Source organism: Ranitomeya imitator, chromosome 4 (genome assembly GCF_032444005.1).
Source record: "Ranitomeya imitator isolate aRanImi1 chromosome 4, aRanImi1.pri, whole genome shotgun sequence".
NCBI classification, from domain to species: domain Eukaryota; kingdom Metazoa; phylum Chordata; class Amphibia; order Anura; family Dendrobatidae; genus Ranitomeya; species Ranitomeya imitator.
The window spans coordinates 188,802,109-188,815,013 of NC_091285.1; the positions used below are offsets into that span (position 1 = coordinate 188,802,109).

At 41.0% G+C, this 12,905-nt stretch overlaps 1 protein-coding gene across 1 annotated transcript in view; it reads left to right on the plus strand.

Annotated features, from left to right (window-relative positions):
• The window catches only part of HK3 (hexokinase 3), a 156,545-nt gene that overhangs the window by 97,451 nt on the left and 46,189 nt on the right, over positions 1 to 12,905 (plus strand). Inside the window, exons 4-5 of the mRNA XM_069764182.1 lie at positions 4,543 to 4,685; positions 8,443 to 8,562. Coding sequence (XP_069620283.1) covers positions 4,543 to 4,685; positions 8,443 to 8,562 — 263 coding nt within the window. The remainder of the gene's footprint in view (positions 1 to 4,542; positions 4,686 to 8,442; positions 8,563 to 12,905) is intronic.

Here is a 12,905-nt window from a genome sequence, read left to right on the forward strand (position 1 = left end):
CACTTTGCTAATACCCATTTCATCTCTGTGTTTGTATTTTCATCTTTGCTCACAGTCATTATATGTGGGGGGCTGCCTTTTCCTTTGGGGAATTTCTCTGAGGCAAGGTAGGCTTATTTTTCTATCTTCAGGGCTAGCTAGTTTCTCAGTCTGTGCCTGAGGTGCCTAGGTCTGGTCAGGAGCGCTCCACAGCTACCTCTAGTGTGGTGTGATAGGATTAGGGATTGCGGTCAGCAGAGTTCCCACGTCTCAGAGCTCGTCCTATGTTGCTAGTAACTATCAGGTCACTTTGTGTGCTCTTAACCACCAGGTCCATTGTGTTTCTGAATCACCAGTTCATAACAGGGGTCCCCCTATTTTAATAGCCAGTAAAGACTATGCAGACAGCTGTGAGCTGATATTCATAGCCTGGGAAGGGGCCATGGGTATTACCCCCTTCCCAGGCTACAAATATTGGCTGTCGGCTTTTCCCCTCTGGTGCAGAAAATTGCGATGGAGCCCACGTCATTTTTTTTCCTTTTTGTTTTTTTTTTTTTCAAAATTAGACATATTGTTCATTAATAAACATCGGCCTTGCTAATATAGACCTATTGATAGATCTATAGATATATTCCTTCTATCTCTCTCTCTCATTCCTTCTATCTATCTGTGTGTAGTGGAGTGTGGGTTGGACAAATGTAAAAGAGGAAGTTGGACAAGAAATGAAATCGCAAATCATTTTTTTGTTCAATAATAGATCTTTATTTAGCTTTCAGAAACGCATCAAATCCGCGCAAAGAACGTGTCAAAAACGTGCATATTTTTACCTGCGTTCTCTGACAAGAGGTGCGGATTCAGTGTGGGAAAATCCGCAACGTGTGCACATATCTTAAGGCCGGGGTTACACTAGGCGTATGAAAATACGGTCCATTTTTTATGGCTATAATACACCGAAATGTTCCCAAAATAGTGATCCGTATGTCATCCGTAGGCGTGGTGTGGCAGCGTATTTTGCGCATGTCATCCTCCGTATGTAATCCGTATGGCATCCGTACAGCAAGATTTTTTCACTGGCTTGCAAAAAACGGACATACAATGGATCCATGGGCTCAAATATTCGTTAAAACACATTATATTTATATATTAGTGTGTTTTAACGAATATTTGAGCCCATGGATCGATTGTATGTCCGTTTTGCAAGCTGGCGAGAAAATCTTGCTGTGCAGATGCCATACGGATTACATACGGAGGATGACATGCACAATATATTCATACAGCGCTAGATAGCAGAAAAGCCGGTAATTCAATTGCCGGCTTCTGCTATCTCCTTCCCAAACCTGACATGATATGAGACATGGTTTACATACATCCCATTTTTTTTGCATATTCCTCACTGCTAATGTTAGTAGCGTAGATGTGCAAAATTTGGGGACTCTAGCTGTTAAAATAAAGGGTTAATTCGCTGAAAAAACTGGCGTGAGCTCCTGTGCAATTTTCTCCGCCAGAATGGTAAAGCCAGTAACTGAGGGCAGATATTAATAGCCTAGGGAGGTACCATGGCTATTGGCTACCCTGGCTAAAAACATCTGCCCCCAAACACCCTAGAAAAGGCACATCTGTAAGATTCGCCTATTCTGGCACTTGGCCACTCTCTTCCCACTCCCGTGTAGCGGTGGGATTTGGGGTAATAAAGGGTTAAAGTCACCTTGCTATTGTAAGGTGACATTAAGCCAGGTTAATAATGGAGAGGGGTCAATAAGTAGTAGTAAATGGTTAATAAAACACACACACACACACACACACATTATGGAAAAAGTATTTTATTGAAATAAAGACACAGGGTGTTGTAATAGTTTATTATACTCTCAATCCAATTGAAGACCCTTGTCACCTGAAATAAAGTTAAAATAAAAAATAAACAATATCCCATACCTTCCGTCGTTCAGTCTTGTCCCATGCTGTAAATCCATCTGAAGGGGTTAAATAATTTTACAAGCAGGAGCCTAATGCTTACATGTGTGTATGTATATGTGTGTATGTATATATATGTGTATAATATATATATATATATATATATATATATATATATATATATATATATATATATATATATATATATATATATATATCTCTGAAGAGCCCGGCTTTGCCTGGGCATAGTAAGTATCTGTGGTTAGTTATAGCACCTCACTTGTCTTATTTTCCCATCACGCCTCTCATTTTCCCAATCACATCTTTCATTTTCCCCCTCACACCTCTCATTTTCTCCCTCACTCCTCTCATTCCCCCCTAACACTTGTCACTTCAACCTCACATCTGTCATTTTCTGATCACTCCACTATTTTTCCTCACTCCTCTCATTTTGCACTCACACCTTTTCATTTTCACCTCATCACCTCAGTATATACATGTTTGTCATCTCCCTTACAGATGTATACTATATATATGTCATCTCCTGTATAAAGTATATACCTGTATGTCATCTCCCCTGTATATAGTATATACCTGCTGTGTGTCATCTCCTTCTATATATAGTATATACCTGTATGTCATCTGCTCCTGTATATAGTATATACCTGTGTCATCTCCCCTGTATATAGTATATATGTGTGTCATCTCCTCCTGTATATAGTATATACCTGTAGGTCATCTGCTCCTGTATATAGTATATACCTGTGTCATCTCCTCCTGTATATAGTATATACCTGTATGTCATCTCCTCCTCTATATAGTATATACCTGTGTGTCATCTCTCCTGTATATAGTATATATCTGTGTGTCATCTCCTCCTGTATTAGACCTCGTTCACACGTTATTTGCTCAGTATTTTTACCTCAGTATTTGTAAGCTAAATTGGCAGCCTGATAAATCCGCAGCCAACAGGAAGCCCTCCCCCTGGCAGTATATATTAGCTCACACATACACATAATAGACAGGTCATGTGACTGACAGCTGCCGTATTTCATATATGGTACATTTGTTGTAGTTTGTCTGCTTATTAATCAGATTTTTATTTTTGAAGGATAATACCAGACTTGTGCGTGTTTTAGGGCGAGTTTCGTTTGTCAAGTTGTGTGTGTTGAGTTGCGTGTGGCGACATGCAAGTAGCGACTTTTGTGAGATGAGTTTTGTGTGGCAACATGCGTGTAGCAACTTTTTGTGTGTCGAGTTGCATGTGACAGGTTAGTGTAGCAAGTTGTGTGCAGCAAGTTTTGCGCATGGCGAGTTTTATGTGTGGTGCCTTTTGAGCATGTGCAAGTTTTGTGTGAGGCAACTTTTGCATGTGTTGCAACTTTTGTGCATGTGGCAATTTTTCCACGTGTGCAAGTTTTGCGTGTGGCGAGTTTTCCATGAGGTGAGTTTTGCACTTGTGGCGAGTTTTGCAAGAGCCTAGTTTTTGCATGTGGCTAGTTCTGCGCGTGGCGAGTTTTGAGTGGCGACTTTTGTGTTTCAACTTTTATGTGGCGAGGTTGGTGTATTTGTGGTGAAATGTGTGCTGAGGGTAATATGTGTTTAAGCACGTGGTAGTGTGTGGCGCATTTTGTGTGTGTGTTCATATCCCCGTGTGTGGTGAGTATCCCATGTCGGGGCCCCACCTTAGCAACTGTACGGTATATACTCTTTGGCGCCATCGCTCTCATTCTTTAAGTCCCCCTTGTTCACATCTGGCAGCTGTCAATTTGCCTCCTACACTTTTCCTTTCATTTTTTCGCATTATGTAGATAGGGGCAAAATTGTTTGGTGAATTGGAAAGCACGGAGTTAAAATTTCACCTCACAACATAGCCTATGACGCTCTCAGGGTCCAGACGTGTGACTGTGCAAAATTTTGTGGCTGTAGCTGCGACAGTGCAGATGCCAATCCCTGACACACACACACACACACACACACACACACACACACACACACACACACACACACACACACACACACACACACACACACACACACACACACACACACACACACACACACACTGTATATATATATATATATATATACACATTCATATATATATATATATATATATATATATATATATATATATATATATATATATATATATATATATATATATATACACACACACATTCAGCTTTATATATTAGATATTACCTATACTATGTGTAGACAGACATTTATTTTAGCTATTCTATTCTAACCTGTCAGTGTGATTTTACTGTACACCACGCTGAATTGCCGGCTTTTCTATAGAACACCGCTGCGTATTTCTCGCAAGTCACATTGTTGGTCCGTGTGTAATCCGTATTTTTCTCGCCCCCATTGACTTTCATTGACGTATTTTTTGTGCAATACGCTGAAAAACGCAGCATGCTGCGATTTTCTACTGCCGTATAATACGGATGCGTAAAATATGGCAGATAGGAGCTGGGCCATAGAGAATCATTGTACCGTGTGCAATGCGTATTTTCTGGGCCTCTCATACGTCTGTAAAACACGCTAGTGTGACCAAGGCCTAACAGTTTGCGCTGACAGCCAGATTACCTAGGTTGACCAATAATTTTTTTTTTCAATTTTATCCATTGTTTAATTTTCTTACAGAATGTGGTGAATTCCTGGTGCTGGATCTTGGAGGAGCCAAATTCCGAATTGTTTACGTCCCATTGGATGGCTCTCGTGGAGTAGAGATGGATAATGAAGTTTATGACATTGCGGAAGATATAATGACCGGAACTGGGCAAAAGGTACATTTTTAAAATGTTAAGAAAACCGAGAAACCTTCTCCTAGGAGTTGCCTGTGGTTTTCATGGATAACACTCGTACTTGTGATAGTCTGTGGAGCCATTCATATGCTTATGATTTCGCAGACATGTGTCCAATCTTGAACCATGGGTTGGATCAAAATTGTGATGCAAGTAAATGGCTCTGTCAAAACATCAGACCACACTCAGTTGACATCCAAGTGTAAGTCAGATATAGAATCACTGCACTCAGTAGAAAGGTCATCCAAGTGTGGTCCTATTTTCACGGACTGTCATAAATGAGAAGATGGAAAAACTTTCTTTTTGTCTTTCCATATTTTTCCACTTATGAGAAAAATGGATGACACACAAACCACACTTTGCTAAGTCTACTCCGAATAATCTGTCCATCTTTATGTGAGAAAAATCGGACTTCTGAATGAGGCCTTAGGCTACCTTCCCACGAGAAGATTTTGGGGGTCTTTTGGTGCATTTTTGATGCTGTATGTTTTTGCCATGTCAAAACTCCAGTGTCTCACAGTTCTAGCAAAGTGGATGGAATTTATAGAAATCTCATGCCTACTGTGCTTTTATCTTGCTCAGTGTACACTGACCTGCGTTGCGTGTTTCAGCCCTGCAGCATGTCAAGTTCTATTGTAAGTACACTGTGTTTTCTGTGCTGATGCATGTAATCAACACCAAAGTAAATCAATAAAGTTTTGTCAAAGCCAAACACCAAGCAGTATTAAAAAAAACAAATAGCCGCTTTATGTAAAGCTTGACACACCAAAAAGAGACAAACTGCTGTGGTAAAAACACACGTTAAAAACCACACAAATGCAATGAAAATCTTCAAGCAACCTACGGTAGTTTACATAATTGATGCAGAAATTCCGCAGTGTCAAAAACTGACCAAAAACTTATGGTGAGAACATAACGTTAGGGTATGTTCCCATGGTCAGTAAACACTGCGGGTTCGACTCTGCGCACACCCACAGTGGCCAGATGTTACAGCATAGTGGATGGGACTTCAAGAGATCCCATCTCCACTATGTGTGAGTGGACGACACCTGCTTCCCTGAGGAGACAGACATGCGGCGCGTCTTTCCAGACCGCAGCATGTCTATTTATCTTGCGAAGACGTAGCCTTACTATTGGGCCACATGTAGACAACAGATGCAGCACTTGAAGACCATAGTAAGAGCAGGGCTACGGATCACATTCTGAAAGACTGCTTGTTGGGGAAAGTCTAGAGATTTGATATTTAGGCAAAATGTTGATATTTATCTTGATAAAACTCCTTTTATTGCACACTCCTAAATTGCATTTTAAGTGAAGTTGGTTTTGCAAAAATCCCAAATTCCTTTATTTAGATGTATACAATCTTGTTTCCCTTAAATTTATATGGATCGTATGTTTACTAAACTATATGATGTTGGCATTTCACTATTGCATTAACATAAGCATTGTGAAATAATAATTTTGATTGGAGGGCATCCCAAATCTCCTCCTTAATTAAGTAGATTCTAAATCTGGTAAAGGGTGAATGGGGGATAAAATGCTAGAGATGAAAGTATCAAAAACTTACCATGGGGGAAAAAAACCCCTTGCATTTTCAAAGATGATCTTATGTTTTGCTTTACCAGATATTGTCCTGAGGTACATCTAACATTATTCTTCAATCTTTTGCTCTTGGACACCCAGCATGGGAATTTCCAACTGATAAACATTTTGAATACTCTTATCACCTTGTGGCACCCACAGTGTCATAGTATTACTGACGCTTGACACTACTGTATATGCAATACAATACTGACTGTGTGTGTGTGTGTGTGTATATATATATATATATATATATATATATATATATATATATATATATATATATATATATATATATATATATATAATTTTATTTTTTTTCGGACCCCTTTTTTTTTTTTTTTTGTAGCACTCATTGCTCTTGTCACATGGCAGGGAGCAGTAGCTGTGGGTGAGGTACAGTGGGGCAAAAAAGTATTTAGTCAGTCAGCAATAGTGCAAGTTCCACCACTTAAAAAGATGAGAGGCGTCTGTAATTTACATCATAGGTGGACCTCAACTATGGGAGACAAACTGAGAAAAAAAAATCCAGAAAATCACATTGTCTGTGTTTTTTACATTTTTGCATATTATGGTGGAAAATAAGTATTTGGTCAGAAACAATCAATCAAGATTTCTGGCTCTCACAGACCTGTAACTTCTTCTTTAAGAGTCTCCTCTTTCCTCCAGTCATTACCTGTAGTAATGGCACCTGTTTAAACTTGTTATCAGTATAAAAAGACACCTGTGCACACCCTCAAACAGTCTGACTCCAAACTCCACTATGGTGAAGACCAAAGAGTTGTCAAAGGACACCAGAAACAAAATTGTAGCCCTGCACCAGGCTGGGAAGACTGAAATAGCCAACCAGCTTGGAGTGAAGAAATCAACAGTGGGAGCAATAATTAGAAAATGGAAGACATACAAGACCACTGATAATCTCCCTCGATCTGGGGCTCCACGCAAAATCCCACCCCGTGGGGTCAGAATGATCACAAGAACGGTGAGCAAAAATCCCAGAACCACGCGGGGGGACCTAGTGAATGAACTGCAGAGAGCTGGGACCAATGTAACAAGGCCTACCATAAGTAACACACTACGCCACCATGGACTCAGATCCTGCAGTGCCAGACATGTCCCACTGCTTAAGCCAGTACATGTCCGGGCCCGCCTGAATTTTGCTAGAGAGCATTTGGATGATCCAGAGGAGTTTTGGGAGAATGTCCTATGGTCTGATGAAACCAAACTGGAACTGTTTGGTAGAAACACAACTTGTCGTGTTTGGAGGAAAAAGAATACTGAGTTGCATCCATCAAACACCATACCTACTGTAAAGCATGGTGGTGGAAACATCATGCTTTGGGGCTGTTTCTCTGCAAAGGGGCCAGGACGACTGATCCGGGTACATGAAAGAATGAATGGGGCCATTTATCGTGAGATTTTGAGTGCAAACCTCCTTCCATCAGCAAGGGCATTGAAGATGAAACGTGGCTGGGTCTTTCAACATGACAATGATCCAAAGCACACCGCCAGGGCAACGAAGGAGTGGCTTCGTAAGAAGCATTTCAAGGTCCTGGAGTGGCCTAGCCAGTCTCCAGATCTCAACCCTATAGAAAACCTTTGGAGGGAGTTGAAAGTCCGTGTTGCCAAGCGAAAAGCCAAAAACATCACTGCTCTAGAGGAGATCTGCATGGAGGAATGGGCCAACATACCAACAACAGTGTGTGGCAACCTTGTGAAGACTTACAGAAAACGTTTGATCTCTGTCATTGCCAACAAAGGATATATTACAAAGTATTGAGATGAAATTTTGTTTCTGACCAAATACTTAATTTCCACCATAATATGCAAAGAAATTGTTAAAAAGACAATGTGATTTTCTGTTTTTTTTTTTTTTTTTTCTCAGTTTGTCTCCCATAGTTGAGGTCTACCTATGATGCAAATTACAGATGCCTCTCATCTTTTTAAGTGGTGGAACTTGCACTATTGCTGACTGACTAAATACTTTTTTGCCCCACTGTACCTGTCTCCCATGCCATGGTATGCTACATGCAAATCTCCGAGCATGCTTAGGAAATCTCGAGTAACGAGTATACTCACTCATCACTATTAAACATACAACATTAGGGTACAAATGCAAAATATTGAAATCTTTTTTACAAGGTTATTTTCTCCACAGCTGTTTGATCACGTTGCTGAATGTCTTGGCCGTTTCCTTGAAAAACGAAACCTCAAAAACAGAATTTTCCCACTTGGATTCACGTTTTCATTCCCTTGTCAGCAAAGTCAGTTGGACAAGGTAAGAATGGTTCACATAGAAATTATCCATGTCTATGTTCACACGGCAGTATTTTGGTCATTATTTCACACCAGAATTTTTAAGCCAAAACCAATAGGAACAATCAGGGAAAAAAAGTATAATAGAAAAACTTGCACCATTCCTACATTTTTCACCTACACCTGGTATTGGCTTGCAAATACTGATGTGAAATACTGCCGTGTGAATGTGGCCTTATTCTAATATTGTGGAATGTGTTTGAAAACCTTTTGATTCTTAATAAAATATAGGCCCTATCCTTCTCATTTTGATAAGGTTGATTAATGAGCAGAATTATGTGTGGAGATACCACCTTGATACACAACTTATTTTAATGCTATGCAAATGCCATCATTTTTTTCATATAAAATGTACTACATGACATTTAATGTTAATTATGGCGTTTGCTTGAAATACAACTAACAATATATATTGTTAGTATGTCTTTTTTACTTTGATAAGTTCACCAATGCTAAATGTTTATGTGATCTATAAGATGCTACAGATTTGCTGAACTGCATCCAAGGTGCTTAAAATCCAGGTATTTTTCATCAATTGAAGTCAGAGACATGCAGAAGAAAAGGAGTTCTGTCTAGGGGGATGCTTATGCCATAACTCTTCTATAGTTTTGTATATTTGTTGTCGAATATTGTATTTAGATTGGGTTTTCTATATGATGTTCTACTAGGTATTTTTTTTCCCCTCTACTAAAATTGCAATATACTGGAGTAAAAGATGTCTAAGTAGTAGCAGTGTTTGGGGGTACATACAGTGGCATGTAACAGTTTGGGCACCCTTGGTCAAAATTACAATTCATGGTGAACAGTTAACAAGTTGAAGATGAAATGATCTATAAAAGGCCTAAAGTTAAAGGGAATCTGTCACCCCAAAATTCGCGTATTAGCTAAGGCCACCGGCCTCAAGACTTATCTACAGCAATCTGTAATGCAAAAGTACTGTGTCAGCAAAAGATAAAGTTTCTGAACAATTTTCTTTCAAAAGATAAAAAGGAATAAAGAACTGGATATCAAATGGAAAATGGGGGACATATCTAAAGAAGAATATAATTCTCTTTGCAGGGCCGGTATTAGGCAAATTGGGGCCTTAGGCAAAGTTTAAAATGTGGCCCCAATTGCTGACATATTGCACATCACACCAAAACATTTTGGTTGTATTTACATGCGCTGAGTTCCAGATGCTAAACGAGTGTGATTGACAATATTGAAATCGTTCAACGCTTGTTTCCCGGCCTCTTTCCACCATCTTTAAAAGAATGAAAGGAACAGAACTAACACTAGCAGATCAATCTGTCCCCATACAGTATCATGTTATCAGCAGCACATCTACAGTTTACACCGGCGATGTGCTGTTGAGAACATAAACAATCCAATCACTCGATGAATATATAGCATTTTGCTTGTTTATAATACATGGAGGACTATGGGGTGTATTATACTAATGCGCACCACAGGAGGACAGAGTAGTGTCGCTTGCTCCTGGCAGTTAGTAGGTCATTGGTAACTTAAGTTAGGGCAGTCTCAGTTGAGTGATGGGAAAGGAAGCCAGATTGTAACCGATCAAAGAGGGACCAGGAGGAGAGGTGGGAGGACAACTCAAGATGGACGTGTTGCTCCAGCAATTTGGAGGCATAAGGGAGAAGAGATATCGGGCGATAGCTAGACACAGAGGATGGGTCGAGGGAAAGCTTTTTGAGTGTGGGTGTGATCTTGGCGAGAGGTTGAAGAGGTGCGTTAGGGTTGGGATGAAGACCGTGGAAAGGTTAGGGATGAGGTGGGGCGGGAGCGGGTCGAGCGTGCAGGTGGTGAGGTGTGATCTTGACAGGAGGGTGGAGAGCTGATCTTCTGTCATGGTGGAGAAGCTGGTTTTGGAGGAGCAGGGTTGGGCAGCTAAGAGGGGCAGTGGGCGCTGTGGGCCAAAGCTTTCTCTGATCATATCGATCTTCTGTTTAAAGAAAAAGGCGAAGTCTTCAGTAGAAATGAGGGAGGAGGGGCTGGGGGACGGAGTAGAGAATTGAAAGTGTTGAAAAGCTGTTTAGGGTTGTGAGACAGGGAGGATATGAGAGATGAGAAGTAAGTTTTTTTTTGCAGCACAGACTTGAAGCTGGTGAGGGACTGCTTGTATATAGTGAAGTGGTCGGCAGAGCGGGATTGCTTCCATCTCCGCTCAGTGATCCTGGAAGCCCATCTCAATTCTTTGGTCAGCCAGGGCTGCCTGTTGTGTACGAGTTTTACTATGCATGAGCGGGGCGGCCGAATTGAGTGTTGCTGTTATTGTGGTGTTATAAAAAGTGGCAGCAGCATCTGTGTCATGAAGGGAAGCTATGTCTGTAAGACGGAGAGTGATTGTAAGTTGAGATGTTTGAGATTTCTGCAAGGGAGTTTGTGGAGTGGGGGTTGCACACTAGGAGAAGGAAGAGAATGTCAGTAGGTTGTGGTCAGACAGGGGGAGGGGTGTGTTAATGAGATTAGTAAGGGAGCAGAGGTGGGTGAAGATGAGGCCCAGAGTGTGGCCATCTTTGTAAGTGGCCTCAGAGGACCATTGAGTGAGGCCAAAGGAGTCAGTCAGTGATAAAAGTTTAGAGGCAGCTGAGGTGGAAGTGTTAATGGGGATATTGAAATCACCCAGGATAATAGTGGGGATGTCAACAGAGAGGAAATGAAGTAGCCAGGTGGTGAAGTGGTCGAGAAAGGTGGAGATGGCTAGTTCTGGGGGGCGGTAGATGACAGCCAGCTAGAGGTTGGAGGGGTAATAGATGCGGACAGAGTGCACCTCAAACGAGGGAAGAGTAGCGGAGGGTGGTAGCGGGATTGGAGTGAAGGAGCAGGTGTTGGACAGGAGCAAGCCAACTCCTCCACCACGTTTGTTGCTGGGGCGAGGGGTGTGAGAGGTGGAATCCGCCATAGGAAAGCGCAGCTGAAGAGGCCGAGTCAGAGGGGGTGAGCCAGGTTTCGGTGAGGCCGAGGAAGGAGAGTTTGTTGATGATGAAGAGGTCATGGATAAATGGCAGTTTGTTGCAGACGGAGCGTTTGTTCCATAGTGCTCCAGGTAAGTGGACCGGGGGCTGGATGAATGGGTATGAGGTTGTCATAGTTTAGAAAACGTGCAGAGGATCATGGCAGGGGGTTAGAAACGAGTGTGGGGATGTGTTGGGGAGGGCCGGGATTTTGGGAATATGTCACAGCAATGAGGAGTAGCAGACAGAGCATTAGAAGGTGGGAGCAGGATAGGACATGATGCGGCTGTGTGTGTCTGGAGAAAAAGGATTGTATGTGGAGGAACAGTTCTGAGGAGAAGGTGAGATGGCTGGGGAGGATGGAGAAAGAAATGACTAGTTCCTTACTAGGTGGATGGATTGCAGGAGATTGTAAAAAGGAAAATAGTATGGGGGTGAAAGAGAAAAGAAACCGAAACATTGTAGTGGTTGGTGTTCTGTTACCTTCCAGTCAATTCCCATCCAATTCAGTTTAATTCAAATACATAATTAAAAAGATGTAATTTAAAAGATGGAAGTTAAAAGATGAATGCAGCAGACTGCGTCTGTAGCGTTCAGGTTAATCCTTTTTTGTTGTTGATGGAACTGGCAATTCTGAATGCGGCGATACCAAATATGTGTGTTTGATTTTATTTTTGTTTTATTTTGAATCTGACGAAAGGGGGGTGATCTGAACTTTTGTTTTGTAGATGACAGTTGACATTTAAACTCGAGTAGAACCAGGGAATTCACCATCAAAGAAGAAAATCACCTGTTTGTCATCAAGGGTTATATACCTGATCCAGTGTCCATGCAACAAACTTTACGTGGGACGTACCAAGCGGTGCCTTACAACACGAATAAAAGAACACTTGAAAAACATCCAAAAGGGCCACACTGGAACCATTTGTCACGTCCTCTTTTGGATACGCATAAAAGATAGGCAAAAGGGGTGTTTTTTACGGGCATTCAAATGGTCCGTCAGAACCCAAGAGGGGGCGATTATATTCGAAGTATGTCCAGGGCAGAAACGCAATGGATATTTACTCTGGATAGTTTGGCCCCAAAGGGCCTTAATCAGGAGTTGGAACAATTTGCTTTTTAAAAAAACTTTAAAAAAAAAGTTTCCAAAATTATCTTTAGGATACTTTAAATATTTTTGAAATATTTTTAAACATTTTCAGAAACATTTCTAGGATTACTAACCTACATATAGGTCGATGGACACTAAAGTAGAGGAACAAAAATAAATTAGAATTGGATTGTATGTGTCTAGGCCCTATCTGGGGTCCTAGGGGAAAATGTTTTTTTTATTTATATATACCGTATGTGT